General features: G+C 45.3%; 1 protein-coding gene across 2 annotated transcripts; it reads left to right on the plus strand.

Annotated features, from left to right (window-relative positions):
• Positions 1 to 2,246: 2,246 nt before the first annotated feature.
• Lamp1 (lysosomal associated membrane protein 1) lies at positions 2,247 to 20,217 on the plus strand. 2 transcript variants are annotated; one of them, XM_021655316.2, is made up of 9 exons: positions 2,247 to 2,518; positions 8,865 to 8,986; positions 11,011 to 11,230; positions 11,673 to 11,831; positions 15,344 to 15,522; positions 16,934 to 17,053; positions 18,496 to 18,562; positions 18,651 to 18,821; positions 19,286 to 20,217. In XM_021655316.2, exons 1-9 carry the CDS (start codon positions 2,473 to 2,475, stop codon positions 19,423 to 19,425), a joined length of 1,224 nt encoding a protein of 407 aa, XP_021510991.1. In that variant the 5' UTR covers positions 2,247 to 2,472; the 3' UTR covers positions 19,426 to 20,217. The 2 variants fall into 2 exon arrangements, with proteins under 2 accessions (XP_021510991.1, XP_021510992.1); XM_021655317.2 differs by having other exon boundaries at positions 8,868 to 8,986.
• The last annotated feature ends 1,408 nt before the right edge of the window (positions 20,218 to 21,625 follow it).

The following is a 21,625-nucleotide window of genomic DNA, read 5'->3' on the forward strand; positions in this document are numbered from 1 at the left end:
GGAGATGACTCAGTCTGTAAGGTGCGCCTCATGTAAAAGCATGAGGACTGGAGGTTGGATTCTAACACTCACATAAAAACTGGACATGCCGTGATAAAACCTGTAACTCCAGAGCCAAAGATGCCAGAGGCAGACAGACCCCTGGACTCTGGCATAGCTGAAAGATGTGAGCTCCAAAATCAGCAAGAGACCTTGTATCCAAAATTAAGACACCAGACATCAATCTCTTATACACACAAGCAAGCACATTTGCACACGTGCATGCATGTAGGCACACACTCCTTCTCATCCACAATTGGCACAAAACAGAACAAGGAAGAACCCCTATGAACTTCATTGTCTCTAGCACCCTGTGTATGAAACATTTTGTGTCACTCTACAACATCAGAATTTACTAATTTAGTCAAAGCCAGTTGCAAGGAAGATGAAGCAGCAGCAATGGCTCCAAGCTTCACAGATTAAGAGTGGAACTGCAGAGTTGAATCTAGCAGTAGAGAAGGCAGGGCAAGGCCCAGACAGAGGAACAGGCAGGTGATGGGCAGCAGACCAGACAGGAAAATGGGAGGATGCATAGACAGGAGCCGAACAGGCCTAACATACAGCATGGACGTAGCCCAGCTAAGCTCCAGGGACTGGGGAGTTTTCTCTCAGCTTTGGATACACACACTGGGTGGTCAGAGCACACACTGGTGGGAGCTGCAGCCTGCATATAGACATCCAACTTTATGGGGTCTTGGAAGGAAGTTGTTACACCCTTTCCTCAGTCTGTGTCAGGTAAGTCTTGGGTCTCGTTTTCCTGGTAAGATTTTATTGTAAGGACATGTAATTCATGTCCATAAATTTATAGGGTGGGACCCTTTCTATCCAGGAATAAGGCCAGAAGAAGACATCAGGTGTCCTGGTCCATTGCTCTGTACCTTAATTCCTCAAGATAGGATCTCTCGATGAACTTAGACCAAGGCTGGTCACTAGGAAGCCCCAAGAATCCTCCTAGTTCTGTCCCCTTGGGTGACTGCTTTGTGCTAGGGGTTTGAATTTGGTCTTCACGCTTGCACAAGCACTCTTACCCTCTGAACCCTCCTCCCAGCCCAGTTTTGTTTGTTGTTTCCTGAGGTTTAAGGAACCCGGAGTCTTATGCACTCCAGGCAAGTGTCCTACCGCTGAGCCACCTCTCTGTCCCCTATTCAGTGGATTTATAGTTAAAAGAAAAATTAAAGAGGCATTTTCCCCACTCTACCCCAATTGCCTGAGTCAGGAAGACCCTGTTCTTTAAAGAGTCACAGGTCTCCAGGTTCTTTTTAAATTTTTATTTTGTGGATGAGAGTTTTACTTGAATGTATGCCTATGTATCATGGGCATGTATGGGACATTCAGAAATCAGATGAGGGCATCAGATTCCCTGGACCTGAGGTTATGGATAGTTGTGAACCATGTGTGCAGTGGGAATGGAACCAAGGTCCTACACAAGAGCAAGTGCCCTCAACCACTGAGCCATCTCTCCAGCCCCTCTGCCAGTTTCTTGTTCTCTGATCAAAGAATAAACTCCTCCAGTTACTGGGTCCACAATTCTGAGAATGAGGAAAAAATCAGCTTGAATGAAAAATCTAAAACAGGAGGCATCCTCAAGCTAAAACTCAGGGATTTCTAGCTGGACATGGTGATGCACACCTTTAGTCCCAGCACTCTGAAGGCGGAGAGGCCGGCTGATCTCAGAGTTTGAGGCCAGCTAGGAATACACAGTGAAATCTGTCCTTCCCACACTCTCAACACTTGCCACCACCTACATGTCCTTAAGGAGTGTCCTGTTCCATGGACACAGTTGGGGCTGACCCTAGACACTGGTCTGGGCCTACAGGTAGCCCGTGAGCCTGAAAGTGAGACCAGCCTGTGATTAGCCCACGGGTCTAGCTGTCCTTATCCACCTGGAATGGATATGCACACCGTCCTTGGATGTAAACACTGGTATTGACCTAAACATGGATGTCAACCTACGACTGGGCTGCAGGCCTTAGGCTGGCTTGGACCTGAACGACGCATGCAGCTGGCCTAAGGCGCTGCATGCTCCAGCCTTCACAGCTTCCCGTTTCCACCCTCACTTTCTCAGGCAACGTTTCTTCTTTCCTTTCTCAAAGCCACAACCTACTTTCCATTTCAGGACACAGGGGAAAAGACCCGAGGGAAGGCGTCACGTGGCCTGGGGGTCACGTGATCGCGACAGTCACGTGTCGGCATCACGTGCCGAGTGGAGCGTCCAGAAGTGAGAAGGCCGGGGCCAGGCAGGCTCTCGCGAGACCCCCCTCGTCTCACGTGACCGGCGGGCGCGGCGCTGCTCACGTGACAGGCGCTGCCGGCCTCAGGGTCTCTTCGGTGCCGGCGCCGCAGCTGCCGGTCCTCTCGAGTCAGTGGACTCGCCTTCCCGCCGGCCCCGCCGCCCGCGCAACCGCCGCACCCCGGCCTCGGCTGCGTCGCGCCATGGCGGCCCCCGGCGCCCGGCGGCCGCTGCTCCTGTTGGTGCTGGGTAAGCCTGGGAGGGCCGGGCGGGGTCGGCGTCTCGGGACGGCCGGGAACGGGGCGCCAGGCCGGGCGGGAAGGGAAGGGGCCGCCCGGGCCGCGGTCGTCGAATAGGCCTCGAGCCGGCCGGCCCCGCAGTAGCGCCTGCCGCCTCGGAGCCCACGCGGGCCTGAGGGCGCGGGTGCGGGAGGGGAGCCCAGCCCGAGGCGCTCGGAAAAGAGTGGGGCTGGAGTTCTGGCAGGCGGTGCTGCCTGCACCTGAGCGGCGTTGTGAGAGGGACGGGGCTGCCTCTGCCCCTGCCCGAGGTGCCCTTCCTCACCTCCGCTGTTTCCCAGGAACGCGGAGGGGTTGGCTGCAGTGCCAGCCTCTGCGGGCCCCGAGCGGTGCCTGACGAGAGCTCACCTGGGCCGTACACATGCTCACGAATTCCCGAGCACCTCTCAAGACCCATCCGACACCACGACTCTGTGACTGTGACGTTATGGAATTCATTTTTTTTTTTTTTTTTTTTTACCTGCTTGTGTGAAGTGAACTCTCATCTATGAGAGAAGAGAGGTGCGCTTACTCGGCGGTCTCAAATCGGAAGCCTTTGTTAAGGGACCTGTGCCCCTTAATGGCTCAGTAGTTGTAACTAGAATAAGAATTGCTGAAACAAGTTCTGTCCTGTCAGAATGGCTTTATTAGAAGAGCTCACAGGGCTCGGGGATGTAACTCAGCATTACAGTAATTAGTATTACTTACGGGCCCGGAGGTAAATCTCCAGCACAGCCAAATATACTTAAAACCCTTAGAATGTTTATACTATAAAAAAGGAAGGGGGCTTCAACTATGTAGAACATACTGTCCTGAAACTCATAGGTATCCGCCTGACTCTGCTTCCCAAATCTTGGTTGGTACTAAATCGCTGGGACATCATGCCAGGCCTCATTTCATGTTTTTAAAACTAAGCTTTGGCTGGCAAGGTGGTTTACACCTTTAATTCACGCTAGGAAGGCAAGAGGATCTCTTTAACAGGCCGTTGTGGTCTACGTAATGGGCTATAGGATAGACGGGACTAGAGACACTGCTGCAGAAATAAAATAAATAAGGAATAAATAAATGAAACTAACCTGTGGTGCCTCGCACTTGTTAGACTTGTGGGCAGGGGAATTTAGAATTGGAGGTCAGCCTGGGTTAGGCAGTGAAAGCCCCTCCGTTTTTTTTTTTTTGTTTTGTTTTGTTTTGTTTTGTTTTAAACTGGATGTGGCGGCTTGTGCCTGTAATCCTAGCGCTTAGCAGTCTGATGTGGGAGAATTTCTGTGAATTGGAGGCCAACCTAGGCTACAGAGTGAGACACTGTCTCAAAACAGAATTAAAGTGGATAGGGGAAAAATCTATGACACCGAATACTTACCCCATGTTATGTTCCAACTTTCATAAAAGAACTTGAGCAACTTCAATTTAGATCTTCCTTGTTTTAATTGTGTGGCTTCAAAAATAATTTTATCTTTAAAAAAGTTCTATAACTTCGGAATTGTTAATTGTTCCTACATTAATTGCCAGCTCCTCCAAACTTCCGGTGTGTTTAAGTGCTTAATAGAAAGCAGAGTGTGAACTGAAACTAGTATGTATGGTTGCTTAATAGAACTGTTGAGTTGATGGGCTAACCCCATGACCTTCCCCTTTCTGGATGAGCCCTGTTAGTCCAGAAGTATGAGAAGTCCTTGCTAATTAATGTCAGTCTGGATTGTGGGATCTTGAATTCTTCACTAGATTGCTGGTCTATAGTCTTGTAATTTGGGATTTATATTCTGTTAGACCCAGTTCAGACATTGTTATCTTGACCTGGCCTTTTAGCTATGCGTATGCAGATTGTAGCAGACTGATACCTGTACTGGGAATGAATGGCCTGTCTCCTTTGCTCAATTAGAGCCCCAGCCTTTTGTCCAGACACATGTGAGTGCACGGAACTAGCTTTAAAGCAGTAGTCCTGAACTGAATTAAGCAAAAGCAGCTTTCTAGATGTGCAGGCACTTGTCACTTTTCTCCTGGTTTGCTGTACCAGTTAGCATGTACCAGCCTTATGGATGCTAGCCAGCAGGGAGGAAGCTAGCCATCATCCCTCTAGAGGTGGCAGTTGGAACTTTGGCCCTTTAGTTAAGTGTTCAAAGGTGATTGTGTTTCACTAGATAAGAAACTGGATTTGAAGGAAAGAAGCCAAGATAATTTAGGGTGTAGTTGGTTGGTGACAGGGTCTCACTATGTAAGTTATCCAAGCTGGTTTCAAAAATACTTATTCACCAAGTGCCGAAGATGCAACGTGGTCATTAGGCCATACACCAAAGCAAACAAGGGCTACTCACTTGCCTTGCCCTTGAAGCAAGTTAGTATCTCTGGGCCTCTTCACCTCAATAGGAGGGAATCACAGTGACAACAAACTTTTAGGGTTGTCATAGTAATTTAATTGAAAAGTGCTTTGAGAAATGTTTGTCACAAAGTAAATGTGTCACAAGTACTTGTTAAGGAGGTCTTCCTGGTGGCAACACACTTGAGTCCAAGAGTCCTAGTAAATCCTGTGCAAAGAAGCAAGAGAGCCCCCAGAACAAAAGGGATTGAGAAGCAAGGCTTTTTGATTAAGTGGTGAACTGATGAGACACTCTGACAGCCAGCCTTGAGGTTCTGTGCTCTTCCTGTTCTCTGTTGTGTAACCTCAAGGTGGTTAGGTGGTTGCTACTGGCTCCAAGGTCACGTAGCTAGTAACTGGTGGAGAGCTTCTGACTTAAGCTTGTGTGCTTCCCTCTGCCTTACTAGTTGCAGGGAAGGGAGTTTCCACAAGTGTGTTTTAAAAGAACTAGCCATCATTGCTCTTTGACCCCTGGAGAAAGGAGCAGGTCCTTAGCAGGCAGGTGGGGACTCCTGGCAGCTGCCCCTGTTCCAGTCCCAGGATTGTTGTAGGCATCTTAACAAATTAGAAAATTGCTCTTTTTGTTAGAAGGTTTAAAATTTGCATGCCTTTTAGACAATTTCTAAAAGATATGTTTTATGTGCATGAGTGTTTTGCCTGCATGTATATGCCTAGTGCTTGCCGAGGTCAGAAGGGGACATTGGATCCCCTGCAACTGGAATTATAAATTCACTGTGTGAATGCTGAGAATCACCCAGGTCTTCTGCAATAACAAGTGCTCTGAATCCCTAAGCCATCTCTTTAGCCCCTGTTTTATTTTAAACATTTTAGCTTTGTCTATTTTATGCATGAGTGTTTTGTCTGCTTGTATGTCTGCACTGTGTGCATGCAGCGCCCACAGAGGCCAGAAGAGGACTTCAGATCTTGCGGAACTAGATTATAGATTCTTATGAGCTGCCATGTTGTTGCTGGAAACTGAACCTGGGTCCTCTGAAAGAGCAACCAGTGCTCTTCACCTCTGAGCTGTCTCTCTAGTCCCTGTCTACCCCCATTTTATTTTTTTAAGGTGGTAGTAGTAATGTTAAAGATGGCTTATTAAGAGAAAGGCACCAGAGAATGGGAGCAGTTAGCTGGGAAAGGGTGTGTTCTCAAGAGCCATAAAATTTATTTTAAATTTTAGTAATACTTGTTTTCCTCTGAATATACATGTTTACTAGATTAGGGGAGGGGATGATTAACCAATTACAAGAAAACTCATGAAAAGACAGATTAGGCAGAGCTGGACTGTGTACTCCCATGGGGACATCTGCTGTGTTGAGTGTGACCTCAGATCCTTCTAAAGGCATATAAGCCAAGAAAGTCTTAGGCCTGCAGTAGTGACTTTTCCTGCCCTCAGTCAGGCTGCAAGTCTTTCTACTTTATTTTGCGTATGTGTGAGGGATGCTCACAGAGGCCAGATGTTGGACCCCCTAGAACTGGAGTTACAAGAGGGTGTGAGCTACCTGATGTAGGTGCTGGAGCTCAAACTTGGGTCTTGTGGAAGAGCAGTAAGTACTCTTGACCATTGAGCTATCTCTCTGATCCCTATTTTCAGTTGTTTGTCTGAAACAGGGACTTGGTATGTAGCTATGGGCTGGCCTAGTGGGTTGGCCAAATACTTGTCTGATCCTTCTGCCTTTGCCTGTCTTGTTCTGGGGTTACATGTATATGCCACTACAATTTAGCCATTATGCTGGTAAGTTTTGTGTAAGCTTGACACAAGCAAGAGCCTCTACTGAGAAAATGTCTCCCTAAGATGGGCTGTAGGCAAGCCTGCAGGGCATTTTCTTTTATTAGTGACTGGTGGGGGAGGGTCCAGCCCATTGTGGGTGGTGCCATGCCTGGGCTGGTGGTCCTTTGTTCTATAATACAAAAGTGCGTAGCAAGCCAATAAGCAGCACCCCTCCGTGGCCTCTGCATCAGCTCCTGCCTCCAGGTTCAGGTCCTGTTTGAGTTCCTGTCCCGACTCCCTTCAGTAATGAACAGTGATATAGAAGTGAAAGCCAAATAAACCCTTCTGCAAGCTGCTTTTGGTCATAGCAATAGTAACTCTTACTAGGATAGCCATGTTGTGTTTTCAAAATTTTTATTTTTATGTGCATGTGTTTGGGAGGGTTTGTGTGTATTAGTTACCCTTGGAGATGAGAAGAGAGCACTGGATCCCGAGGAAGTGAAATTACAGAAGGTTGTGGGCTGCAGTGTCGGTGCTGGGGACCGAACCTATGTCCTCTACAAAAGCTAAGCCATTATTTCAGCCCCCAACTCTGTTTCTAAAAATTTCCATCCAGTGTTGAAAATAAGGTATGATGGGATCTTTTGGGTTCTGTGAGTTACATTTTATTTTGTATGTGTATGTATGTGTAGGCACACATGTGCCAGAGGTATGTAGAGGCCAGAGCATTGTCTCTAGCATCTAGGCCTGGTGGTACATGCCTTTGCTAAGCTATCTTGCCAGCCCTTCTCTGTTTTCACGGTATAATATTCAGCCATTGGAAATGCTTTTAATAGGTTTCCTTGTTATGAAGTGCACAGGCCTCTCTGGATGTATGCTGCAGTTTTCTTCCTCCCCCTGTGGCAGGTTTTTAATACGGATTTCAGTGTTTGCTTTGAACATACATACCAAAGAAAGGGGTGTATGATTTCTATTTAGGCTCTTGAATTTGAATAGTAGTTATTCTAAAATACTTAACTTTTTTCAAGAGTGAAATAAATTGAGCTCATTGAAGTCCATTTGTTTTCTCAGGCAGTAAGATTTTTTTAATTAAGATAGTCTGTGTCCTTCATGGGCTTTGAACTTACTCTATAGAATATCTTAGTCTGGAACTTGTGGTGATCTTCCTGCCTCATACTCCCAAGTAGACACCTCAGACTCCTGTGTCATTGTCCTTGGAAGAGTGTGTGCAAGCTTATAGCAGCAGAGACAGGTGACAGTATGCCACCTGTCATTGAAACAGCCTATGTAGTTGTCTGGCTTTGGAATGAGCAAAAGTAGCTGGTTTTGTTCATTTGTAAACTGTAAAGAAACTTAATAGTTGTCAAAGTACTGTGCTACCCCACTGCCCCCACCTCTGCTGCCTTTTTTTCTGGAGACAGGTCTCACTATGTGGTCCTAGAACTTACTATATGTAGACCAGGCCGGCCTCAAATTCAGAGATCCACTGAGTGCTGGGAATAAAGTTGCGCACCCCCATGCCCAGCTAAAAGTACTGCTCTTTTAACTTGCTGCTGGGCATCTTGAGTAGAGTAGAGGGGGTGTTAGTTTGTAAATAGGTCTCCTCTGGCCTGCAGGTTGGCAGACTGATGTTCTGGCCTCAGCTTCCCCAGTGTTAGGGTTATAGGTGAAATTTATTAGCTTTATTTCGCAAGCCAGAAAGCAAATGTTCTAGAAGAATCATTATTCACTAGACAATCTTTAGAGCTTCTGTATGTCCTTGAACCTCCACAGATATGGCAGCCCTCAAATATATGGGTTGCGGATGTGCCCATTGTCTCTCAGCCATGTGCTGATGGAATCCAGGTGCTGTTTCTGAGCTCATAACTCTCACTGCACTCCTGGTCTGAGAGGTAAAGATGAGCCAGACTGTTCACTACTAGTTTAGGACTAAAGAGAGAATACTACGGACTGTCCTGGGTTTCTGAGTAGGCTGGGACACAGGCCCCATCACATCTTACAGGAGCTTCTCTGAGGGGCATGTGCCTAGGATAAGTACTCTGATGATGACACTCAGGAGCTTTAGGTGGAGGTGGCAAGTTGAGGTCAGCCTTAAAAAGGTAGTTTTCTATGGAGTCCAGGGTTGGAACACCTTCCTGTGACTCACTTGTGTAGTTCACTGTTTACCGAACATGGTGAATCTTAATAAAAGGTTCAGAAAACAAGAAATACCAGTTGTGCTTTGAAGTCAATGTCTGATTGTTTCTTCTTTATTGGAAGCAGCAGGCCTTGCACATGGTGCCTCGGCATTTGTGGTGGAAGATGACAATGGCACGGCTTGTATAATGGCCAACTTCTCTGCCTCCTTCCTCATCACCTATGAGACTGGAAATGGTTCTCAGGTAGGAGAAAACAACATTTGTGAGACTGAAAAATTACTCTACTTGAGTCTAGCCTTCTTACTTGTGCATATAGCATCTAGGGCAGTCGGTAATTTCTGTGCAACAAACTACTGTGGAATGATAACATTTTCTGAATTTCTTCCTGGTTATTTTACACTCACCTTGTACTACCGCAATAATAAACGGCGAGTTTGCTAAGCTTCCCCGGTGCTCCTTGGTTAGCTTGCTTATATTTTTCATGTTCAATAAAAAGCTCTAGATTTATTTGATCTGCTTCATTTGCTTCAGAATATCACTGTATCCCAAGAGATGTATTCTAAGTGGTGGCTTGGTGAGCAGTGCTGCCGACTGTTTTCCTTTAAGAAAGATGCTCTAAGTGGGCTGAAATAGTGGCACACACCTTTAGTACCAGCACCCAGAAGGAGGCAGAGGCAGGCCAGCCTGGCCTACAAGGCTGAGAGTTCTGAGTCAGTCAGGACCACACATTGAGACCCTATCTCAACAAATTAGCAAACAAACAAAAATACATTCTTAGTGATTACATTAAAGCAAGTTTGTGTTTCTACAGTTCTTAGATGGCTAGCAGATGAGTTGCCTACTGTATTTTATTTTCTTTCAATTACCTGTCAGTAGGCATTTCACACATTCATTATGTGTAATTACCCGTTTAAGTACGTCCCTGACTCATGACATACACCACACCTGTAATCTTACAACTTAACAAGGACCAGGAGTTCAGGCCTAGCCTCGGCTATGCAAAGTCTTGTCTTAGTAATTCAGCCCTGAGTTACATTTGTTTTCAGTTCTTGATTGGAACTGTCTTGTCCATTCCACGGCCCATACAGCAGCACTCAGTTCTGTGCTGGAGAGCAGTGGGTACTCATTTGTATTCGTTAACATGTTAATGTGGAAAGACCTGCTTTTAGAGAAATGCCTTGTAATAGTAAATACTGCTCCAAGACTTTACAAGCTTCTAATTTACGTTTTTAAAAATTATTTATTTTTGTAAATCAGTGTTTGCATGTATGTCTGTGCAGTGCCCATAAAGGCCAGAAGAGGAATCAGATCTCCTGGAACTGGAGTTCAAGTTAGTTGTGAGCCACCTAGAGAATGCTGGGAATTTAATCTAGGTCCTCTTGAAGAACAGCCAGTAACCACTGATAGTCCCTCCAGCCTCTCTAGTTTACTTTTAAAAGGAGAGAGAGAAAAAGAGAGAGAAAGAGAGAGAGAGAATGGGTAGAAGCCAGAGGACAACTTGGGAGAATTAGTCTTTCTAACATGTGGGTCCTGGGATTTGAACTCAGTGTTGTTGGGTCTGATGGCAGGTGCATTTACCCGCTGAGCCATATTGCCTGCCTCTGCTTTTTATTTGTCTTATGTGAGATATTTTTTGTTCCAAAAATAGTAATATTATCAAGTTAGATTCTTTACTTTCAAGGTAATTTTAGCTTTGATTCTGTTATAAGTTGAAATTAGTTTAATAGTAGAGTTTAAAATTTTTTATATTTATGTTATGTTTTATTACAAAGCATTGGCTCAGTCTTATGATCTTCCTGCCTTCCCCTGAGTACTAGAATTAAGGTGTGCACACAGTGAATGAGAAACAGATTTTAACTGTGACTAAGTCAGTCCTCTCACACTTGATTCACTTGTCAGCCTGTTTCTGTTAGTGACACTGAAGTGAGCTTCTTATTGGTTACCTTACAACTTGAGAACTTGTAGAATACTTTGTCCGTGCACCTGTCATAGCCAGTTAGTATTTCAGAATATTCAGAAATGTTTGAAGGAGGTAGAAATGGTGACCACCCTGGTTTAATCTGTACACATTGTTTGCATGTGTGGAGTTATATTGTATCCTACCAATTTGTACAAATACTACCCAAGTAAAGTATCTTTTGTGAGTGACTGCTTCAACATTGGCTGAAGGTTCCGATTTTTATCAGTGTGCATATAGATATGTCTTTGGCAGTTGTCTCTTTAGCATACATTCTCATGGAGTATCGACGGAATTGTATTTGTTCTAGAACTCGACCATTTTCCTGCCGTCCTCTGCAGAAGTACTGAAAAATAGCAGTTCTTGTGGTGGAGAAAATGCTTTTGAACCCAGACTTGCAATTGCTTTTGAAAGAGGATATTTACTGAAGCTCAACTTCACAAGAGATGCAACACGTTACAGTGTCCAGCACATGTATTTTACTTATAACTTGTCAGACACACAACATTTTCCCAACGCCAGCACCAAGGGTAAGACCTCTGTGATAAAACGCAAAACCAAAGGGAGGGGTAGAGAACTGGCCTTTCCACGTGCCATGAGGGTCTGTTACGTATGCCTGCCTTTCTGAATCATGACTTCCCTTTCTTGTCCTTTCTTTTAGATGCTTGCTAGAGCCTAAGTGTGCTTTCTCTGGTACTTGAGGCTTTTTCACTAGCCACTGTGTGTCTGACTGCATGTTGGCTCAACAGTACATGGCATGGATTCCCTCTTCCTCTTCTCTGCTTTCTTTCCTCAGTCTCTGAAATTTACAGTTTGCCTGCCCTGGCGTTTTTCTTTGAAAGGCCAACAAAACTGTTCTTGAGCTTCAAAAGAAAGAAAATAATACAAGATGGTAGTAATTAAGTCTCTTTTAACTAAGTACTGCAAATAGTTAAAAATTGTGTTTTGTTTTATTTGTTGATTGGGATGCAGGGATCTACACCGTGGACTCCATAACTGACATCAAGGCAGACATCAATAAGACGTACCGATGTTTCAGTGCTATCCAGGTCTACATGGGCAACGTGACCATCACCCTCCTTAATTCCACTATCCAGGCCTACCTGCCAAATGGCAACTTCAGCAAGGAAGGTAAGGTGCTGGGTGAGGCCCTACAGGGGACACACTCCACAGTGGGGCGAGTCTGCAGCTTGGTCTGGCAGCCTCTCTGCTTTTAAGAGACAGTAGCCTTTAAAGAAGGTGAGAGTGGGCGGATCCTCAGAGGATAGAAAGTTAGATGACACAAGCTGTCCCAGTCATCTGTCCAGTGTACAGTGTGATCCTGTGGGTGTGGAACATAACACTCTACGCGCAGAATAGTTTGTTCAGACCAGACAATCTCAAGTTGACTTTACCTTTCTGAGGAGGTGTAATTCCTGGCCTTCATCTGTTGACCAGCCTGGGGCCCCTGATGCTTCTTTGCCCCAAATTGTCTGTTGGAAAGGTGAGGTCATGTGATTTGCTTAAGATTTACCTGACTGCTTGCCCTGATTTCCTTCTCAGGTCTCTTCAGTAATTTTGTTGTTGTTGTTGTTTTGAGACGGGGTTTTTCTGTGTAGCCATAGCTGTCCTGGACAAACTGTGTAGACCAGGGTGGCCTTAAACTCACAGGAGATCCATCTGCCTCTGCCTCCCAAGTGCTGGGATTACAGACATGTACCACCGCGTCCAGCTCTCTTCAATAATCTTAATGAATACTGTGATGTGACCGCTGGATAGAGCTAACTCAAGTGCTATCTCAGTGCTATGTCATTTGCAGGCAGCACGTATAAAGAGTATTTTCTCAGCAGATGACCCTATTCTGCCATCTAAAGTTAAAAAGAAAGTATTTTATTACATATGAAGCTAATTGTGAAGGATAGCATCTAGAAGCTTTGCTGTGACATGTCACCCCATTTTGTTTTGTTAGCACAGGGTCTCTCTTTTATGTAGCTCTGACTATCTTGGAACTCACTTTGTAGATCAGGCTGGTCTCAAACTCACAGAGATCCACCTGCCTCTGCCTCCTAAGTGCTGGGACTAAAGGCTTGCACCACTGCACCTGACAACATAACCACTTGCATTAGGTGCTCTTGCACTAACTTAAGCAAAGCCCAGTTGTTGCGATAGTCATAGTCTAAAATATGTTCTGATATACTGTCGTGACACAAATAGAGTTGGTCTTTTTGGTTGTATGAGGTTTTTGTGGGAGAAGGTTCCCTTTTTAAAAAATGGTTTTGTTTTATGTGTATGTGTTTTGCTCGTATATGTATTTGTGCACTGGGTTCATGCTTGGTATCCAAGATAGCCAAAAAGAGGGCATTAGATCATCTGGACACTGGCATTAAAGACACTTGAGAGCCACCAAGTGGGTGCTGGGGAAAACAAAACAAAACTGGTCTTCTGGAGGAGCAACAAGTTTTCTTAACCTATTGAACCATCTCTTCAGCCCATAGATGGGCTTTTCTGTTCCCCAATGCAATGACAAAGGTGTTATTGACAGAACAAAGGGTAAAATAACAACCCACACACATAATTAGGAGAATTGGGTGGTTCTGCAAGATGGTAACTTGGGTCAAGTCCTTCTGCCAGCTTCGCTGCTTCTACTCTTCCATACAGACTTGGCTTGTTACAGCAGTGGGCCTTTTCCGTAGATGCATATGTAGACTTCTTGTGGGGATGAATTAGGTAGACTGACAAAAGTTGGGAACAGCCAGTACCTGCAGTGCCAAAGCTTCAGATTATCCAGGCCAGTTGTGTGTGGTACAAATGTGGGGTTAGTTTTTCTTTTTAAAAAAATAACTTTGTGTGTGTGCGCGCGCATGCTTGTGCGTACGTGCCAGTACAGTGCATGCATGTAGGGGGGAGATCAGAACTCAACCCTTGGGAGGCAGTCCTTTTAGTACCTACAATGTTTGGTTTTTCCACAAGCAATTCTTGATGCTGAATCTGATTTATTACCTCTCTAAAATTTCATTTTCCTTCTACTCGTATTTGCTACAGCTTTTAGTATAGTAATCTATTAGCAATGTGTTTCCTTGGATAGTTAATTGTACTATTCCAAGAATCATAGAGAAACAGCAAAAAAGCTCATCAATTTAATCCTGCAATCAAGTAAGCGTGGGACTTAGACTATGTCTTTTGGCTTAGATGGCCATGTTAGGGTTCTTGCTAGGGACTTCCAGGAAGCGGATTCCCATAGGAAACGTATCTTCCGTCTGGCAACATAGTTTTTATGCTTACATAGCACATTTTTTATGTTTTCACAGACGATTGCTGGAGTTAGTATAGCAATTGAGATAGGTTTTTTTCTGTGTAGTTCTGACTGTCTTGGAACTCTGTGAACCACGCTGGCCTCAAACTCAGAGATCTGCCTCTGCCTCCCAAGTGCTGTGATTAGTCATGTGCCACCACTGCCTAGCTGCAGGCAAAACACTTTAAATACATAAAATAAAAATAAAATCTTTAAGGAGGAAGTAAAGCACAGGCCAGGATAGGTGAAGCTGGCCTTTTTTCTGGGGTTTGTTTTTTGTTTGTTTGTTTTTGTGCACATGTGTGTGTAGAAGCAGGTCTGGCAGATCATACTCAACCTGAAATGGGCTGAAGATGGTGCTGCTACAGGCCCGAGGATAGCCCAACCAAGGTCTTACCAGGTTCAGGGGCATCTGCCAGGCACCAGACTTTCCAGTTGACCAGTGGACTGATATTTGTTTGTTTGGCGGGGTGAGGGTTGACTGAGTTTGTGCACAAGTACAGGTGCCCTTAGAGGCTAAAGATGTAGTTACATGCAGTTGTGAGCTGCTTAACATGGGTACTGGAAACAAAATGTGTGTTCTTAATCACTAAGCCATCTCTCTTGCCTTGTTTGTTCATGCCTCTTTTTGTCATCATTGTGGGGATTTTTTCTTTTTTAATAATGTGTGTGTCTTTGTGTGGGTATGTGCACTATCTGAGGAAACCAGAAGTATTGGATCTCCCTTGGATCGGTGGGAGATGGTGAGAACCATCAAGCCCATCTCTCCAGCCCAATTATTCATGTTTTAATCTTGAAGGTTTGTTATGTGTAAGTTAAACATATGAGAGAATTCTTCCATGATTTTGAAAAGTTAGTAATAACATCCTATAATAGTAGACCCCCTCCCCTCCCTTTCCCTGCAGGCTTTTGCACATTCTTGCTGATAGTACTAGGCTGTAGTTAGTTCATGTGTTCTTATAAATGGCAGGCCTGCCCAGGCCCTGACTGTCAAGAGCCCAAGTCTTGTTTCTAGCAGTGACCGCTCAGTAAATACTTGAATTCATGCATGTGATAGGACCTAGGCATTGCTCCCTCACGGCAGGGTGAGGCTTTCTCTTTGCCTCATAATATAGGTTTTGTATGCCTGCATGCCCACTGAGAAGGAAGGCTAAGTGGAAAGAGTATGGGGGTGGGGGCAACAAGCGGCTAGCGTGCTCTGGGGCCTCTTTCTGCTTCTTATGTGCCTAGCAGTCACTGGTTGGGGGAATGGCTTTCAGAGTTCAGAAGTGGGTTTTTCCAGTTCTGACATGTACTCCAGCATGTGGGATAGTTGGTGATAAGCAAGCTGGACTTTGAACTGTCCTTCCAACTGCCTGTATTGTCCCTGCAGAGACACGCTGCACACAGGATGGGCCTTCTCCGACCACATTGCCACCTAGCCCCTCGCCACCACCTGTGCCCACAAACCCCAATGTGTCCAAGTACAATGTGACTGGTGAGAACGGAACCTGCCTGCTGGCCTCTATGGCACTGCAGCTGAACATCACCTACTTGAAGAAGGACAACATGGTAGGGAGGAATGGGGGATTGCTTTTATCATCGCAGGTTGTTGCTTAGTATGCTATCTGTTGTGCAGACCAAGAGGTGCAGAGCTAGTATGTGCCCCACTTGCTCTCTGACCACTGTTCTGAGTCTTGGGGTACATTTGTTTGACTGGGCTATGTATTATCTGCCCATGAAAGCCCACGATGCTAACTAAACACCTCACAGAAGTGCCTCTATCCTAGTTGGAGCATTATCTTTTCCTTATCTGTTTACCCTGGGCCTGGTGCCACACACCTGTAATTTGAGCACTCAGGGAAGCAAAGCCAGGCGGATTGCTGTGAGTTCAAGGCCAGCCTGGTGAGTCCAGGACAGCCAAAACTACACAGGAAACCCTGTCTCGAAAAACAAACAAAACAACTTAAACCTCTATATGTGTGTAATATATTTGTAAACCATTTTAATAGACCCCCCCACACACACACACACATATCCTAGAGTTTCTATTGCTGAGACGCCATGACCACAGCAACTCAAAGGAAAACATTTAATTGGGGCTGGTTTACATTTCAGAGGTTTAGTCTATAATCACTATGGTGGCAAGCATGGCATCATGTAGGCAGACATGGTGCTAAGGTAGCTGAGAATTCTACATCTGGATCAGCACGCAGCAGGGAAAAACAGCCAGTAGGCCTGGCTTGAGCTTCTGAAAACTCAAAAGCACCCCAAGTCACACATTTCCTCCAACAATGCCATACATCCTAATAGTGCCACTCCCTGTGGGCCTGTGGGAGCCATGTTGATTTTAACCATCATCTATCTATATAGAATGAGTCATTAGAATGGCTTATAGGCTATGGTCCAGCTACTTGAAAAATGTCTACCAATAGAAGGATCAAGAATATAGTATCTGTTCAGTTCACAGGCTTGGATGTCTCATCTCATCTTCTGGACACACCAGAATTCCAAAGTAGGCTGTAATGCCAGCAAAGAAATGGTCTCTTTAGCAAGAGCAGGCAGGCAAAGCACAAGCTTTCTTCTTCCTCATCTTTTATATAGGTTGCCATGAGGTGTGGCTCAGGTTAAAAATGAACCTTCCCACCTTAAAGGATCCAGATTAAAAGTAGATTTTACCACTTCAAATGATTGAATTAAGAAAAAAAATCCCTCACAAGTGTACCCAGTCATTGGGTTTTAGTTAATTCCAGATGTTGACACCAAGAATAGCTATCATGTGGTCCAGTCCAAGTCATCCATGCAAGGCACAGCATTCTGAATAACAGGTACTATTTGGGAACCTAGAAACCTGCACAGGTGTGGTTAACCATTCCTCCTGACTTGTTAGAGTGTGTGTGTCTGCTCCGTCAGCTATTAGTGGTGTCATCTGTGTTTTGAGAGGGTCACCAGAGCCTGGAGTAATGTCTTGTTTTCTTGTCAGACTGTAACCAGAACGTTCAATGTCAACCCAAATGACACGTATAATGGGAGCTGCAGTGTTAAAACAGTGACCCTGAAAGTGGGGAACAAGAACAGTGTCCTGGAGTTGCAGTTTGGGATGGTAAGGTTCTGTTCTCTTTCGTCATTTGGGGTGTATTCAATAGGTTTCTGTTGTGCCACCTTTTTCACACCCTTGGTATGGTGGTAGCCAGGAATTCGGGCTATTTGGAGCTGGAGTGACCATGGAGAAGCATTCACTGCTTCCTCAGGAAGGAAGAGATGATGCCCACCCCACATAAGAGGACTTCTAAGTCTTCTGCTTCTCACCAGCAAATACACACTACTTAGTTATTCTGCCCATATTTGAGAAGACTTATTGTGGCTAGGTATTTGGTGGTGGCTGCAAAAAGCAGAGTGAAGCCAGGGTGTGCCACCTGTTTCTCACTGCCATTCTGTCTACCACTTGTACCATCTCCTGGGAAAAGTCACATGTATAGTTAGCAAAGTAGAATCGTGTAAATGGCACTTGGAAGTATCCTTGTTTTTGTAGTGCTGGGTCATGTATGTGCCCAGGCCCTCCTACACCCCAACTATACCCCAGCCAGAATAAATATTATAATAATGTCATTCAAATGAACTCACTAATAATAATTTCTTACACTAGATTTAAAACTTTCTGTACCATTCTAAAGATATATTTTTAATAGCATGGTTGTTGTTGTCTCAATTGTAGTGGATAAACTGGTACCCAACAGTCTCAGCAGTTGGACATATCAATGCTTGTTTTAGTCCAAGTACTGAGAGGAACATGAGTTTAAAGACCTCACTGGGCTGCATAGTAACAACTTGTATATAAAAAAAAAAAAAAAGTCGGGCTGGAGAGATGGCTCAGAGCTTAAGAGCACGGGCTGCTCTTCCAGAGGTCCTGAGTTCAATTCCCAGCAACCACATGGTATCTCATAACCATCTGTAAAGAGATCTGGTGCCCTCTTCTGATATGCGGGTGTACATGTAGACAGAACATTGTATACATAATAAATAAATAAACAAACCTTAAAAACATTTAAAAAAAAAAAAAGTCTGGCTGGGTGCTGTGCCACACACCTGTAATCCCAGCATTGGCAGAGGCAGGCAGATCAATCTGAGTTTGAAGTCTACAGAGCCAGTCCAGGACAGCCACAACTACACAGAGAAACCCTGTCCCAAAAAAAAAAAAAAAGCAAAACAAAAGTCTGGTAGCTGGAGCCATGACTCAGCGATTGGGAGGGAACACTGGCTGTTTTTCCAGAGAACTCGGGTTCTGGTACGATTCCCAGCACTCCCATGGCAGCTCATGACTTGTCTGTAGCTCTAATTCCAGGGAATCCAAGACTCTTACCCAGACATACCTGTGGGCAATACACTGAAGCAATCAAATAAACAAACAAGTAAATGGAGAGAAAACTTGAAGAACTGACGAAAGAGCAGAGTGTTTGCTCTGTTTTTATTATGTAGATATCCTGTTGACCAGGTGACGCCCACTCTAGATGGTCTCCAGTGCCTGACAGCTGTCGTTTCTTTCAGAATGCCAGTTCCAAACTGTTTTTCCTGCAAGGAGTCCAGTTGAACATGACTCTTCCAGATGCCATAGGTGAGATGGGCTTTTTTCTGCCTTCCTTCAGTTCATGTGCTGCTCACCCACTGTAGCCTGTGGTTGAGCAGACTCTATTGCATTGCAGAGCCCACATTCAGCGCCTCCAACTATTCACTGAGAGCTCTTCAGGCCACTGTTGGAAACTCCTACAAGTGCAACACTGAGGAGCACATTTATGTCACTGAGGCGTTTTCCCTTAACGTCTTCAGCATTCAGGTCCAGGCCTTCAAAGTTGAAAGTGACAGGTTTGGGTCTGGTAAGTAGCATCCATTGGATAGTAGCATCTTCGAGCTTCTTGTGGGGCCAGGATGTTAGGGTAGGAAACACCCTTTTCCTCTGCAAAGACCTAATCCCAGCTTAAGATTTCCCCTTGTGAGGAAGGAACTGCAGGCATAGGTATGTGAGGCAAGGATGCCATGGCTAAGGAAAGAGATTGTAGAAAATGACAGTAGTGGCTGTTTCTGAAAGCTCTCTCCAAGGAGTTTCATGTCTTGAGGGACTTGTGCCCAAGTACAGCACAGCTGACTACTGGTCCAGAGTGGTCAGCATCATTCAACCCTGGGTAGAGCGAGCTTGTGATTACTCAACTGCAAAAAAACCCACTCATGATCTATAGACTTCCCAAAGGTGGTGACCTCGACATCCCTGCCCTGGCCTCATCCTTTCCCCTCATGCTGGGGTGGGAGCTGAGGTGAAGACACTGGGCTGTCTTTGTTGCAGTGGAAGAGTGTATGCAGGATGGTAACAACATGCTGATCCCCATTGCTGTGGGTGGTGCCCTGGCAGGGCTGGTCCTCATCGTCCTCATCGCCTACCTCATCGGCAGGAAGAGGAGTCACGCTGGCTACCAGACCATCTAGCCTGGTGGACAGGTGCACCACAGGCTCACAGGGGCCTATTCTCATGTCCCTGAGCTTAGATAGGTGTGGAAGGGAGGCACACTTTCTGGCAAACTGTTTTCAAATCTGCTTTATCAAATGTGAAGTTCATCTTGCAACATTTACTATGCACAGAGGAATAACTATTGAAATGACGGTGTTAATTTTGCTAACTGGGTTAAATATTTTGCTAACTGGTTAAATGTTAATGTTACCAAAGTAGAGCTCTAAGGAGGACAAGAAGGCTTTTCAGAATCGGCACGGGCTCCACTCATTTGACTTTTTAAGATTTGGTATTTGGTTTCTTCATTCTTTTACTCAGATTTAAGCCTTACAAAGGGAATCTCTTTAAAAAGGTCCAAACACTTGGGCTTGTTGAGGGTGGCTGATCGTTAGGTTGCACACTTCAGAAGCTAGAACTCGAAGCAGGGGAGTCCTGCTGCACAGGCACGCACAGGGTCAACCTTTGGACACTTAGCTTGAGCTGCCTGGCCTAGAGGGCTGGAATCTGGCTGGGGCATAACCACCAGTGTTTCTGTGCTCTGCCACCAATGAGCTAGCACTTTTCTAAATAGAAAATGGCATTATTTTTATTTACTTTTTGTAAAGTGATTTCCAGTCTTCTGTTGGCATTCAGGGTGGCCCTATTTCTGCACTGTGTACAATAGTAGATTCACACTGCTGACCTGTCCTGAGGCATAGGTGGGTTGTACACTGAGCATCAGCTCACGTAATGCATTGCCTGTAACGATGCTAATAAAAAGTCTCCTTCTTTGTCTGTCTGGACTTTGTGCTTCTGTGATCCACCAAGAGAGCACTGGAAGCGATGCCAATGGTGTTTTTGGGAATCTGTGTGGAGGTTAAATTGTGGGGGCAACAGGGTGCTGCTCTTATGCTTAGGTTTGGGACAGTGTTAGGATAGCCATCCTCTTGGTCAGCCTATGAGAAAAGTAAATGGTGTTTTGGTTTTTGTTAAGGAAATGTACCTCTCTGTCACAAGCTGTTTGTAGCTCCCTGGGTGCAGGAGACAGGAGTCCTGCCTTAGAAGCATCATGTGCCTCTGACTTCTGAAACCAGAAGTATAGAGAATCCAGACTGGCAGGCAAGGCCAGGGGTCTGCCTGGTGGCCCTGGAACTTAGCTGCCCTCTCCTGCCTTTGGGGAGAGGGAAGATGTACCTCCAGGCACGTTCTGTTGGGGTTACTGGCAGGGTTGCAAGCTCTACCTTCCTAGTCTGCATAGACTGAGCTGAAGGGAACTCTGTTCTTAGGCAAAGCTTCTCTATGCCCTCAAACTGAGCACTGAGATCTCACTATGTGACTCCACCTGCTTCCCTGTTCCCAGCAACTCTCCTTGGACACCAGGAAGTGCTGAGGAAAGCCATCTCCAGCTGTACCTTAATGGTGCGAAATGCCTTGGGAAGCATCTGAACAGTAGTGTCAGGTGCAGCTCTGAGCTACCCACTCCTGGATAGGGTCAGTACATCATGCCACAGGATTTGGGGCCACCCAGGTATACAGCTTTGGTACCATGACTATCGTATCTGCTGCAAAATACGAAAAGGGGCTCAGTGCTTATTTGCAACTCATGGCAGCTACCATTGACCAAGCCCTAATGATCCAACTTCATGAACAACTTGTCCCCAAGGGATAGTTAGTGATGGCTGTTTTGGAAGGCCATTCCACTGAATTATGAACAGCCAGAAGACATGGCCCTGACCAGCCTAGCATGTAAGTTCCATCTTGAGAAAGCAAAGGATCACAGGTAACTATGCTCAGCAAATGGGTTACTGTCCCACTTTGTCCCCCTAGGGACCAGTCTGTGTAGGCACAGACCACATAGTCTTAGCTAGGAAAGACTCCTGGGAGGGCAGGCCTTCCTTTCTAGACAAACCAATGTCACACATGCCAGTCACTATTAACCTTCAACACTAGGAAACTCAATGCTCAATGGCATAGTTTACTCAACAAAGTGCACACAGCTCTCATCATATTATCATATTCCTGATATCTCAGCTAAAAATAATTTTTTTAAATTTGTGTATGTGTTTCAAAATGACAATTTGAAAGAGTCTGTTCTCTGCTTCCACATTTGAATCCCAGGACCAAATTAAGGACATCAGGCTTGGTGGCAAATGCTGAGCCATCTCACTGGACCAGATAATTCAATTATGACTCTGAAGA

This window comes from Meriones unguiculatus, chromosome 4 (assembly GCF_030254825.1).
Source record: "Meriones unguiculatus strain TT.TT164.6M chromosome 4, Bangor_MerUng_6.1, whole genome shotgun sequence".
In the NCBI taxonomy this organism is placed as follows: domain Eukaryota; kingdom Metazoa; phylum Chordata; class Mammalia; order Rodentia; family Muridae; genus Meriones; species Meriones unguiculatus.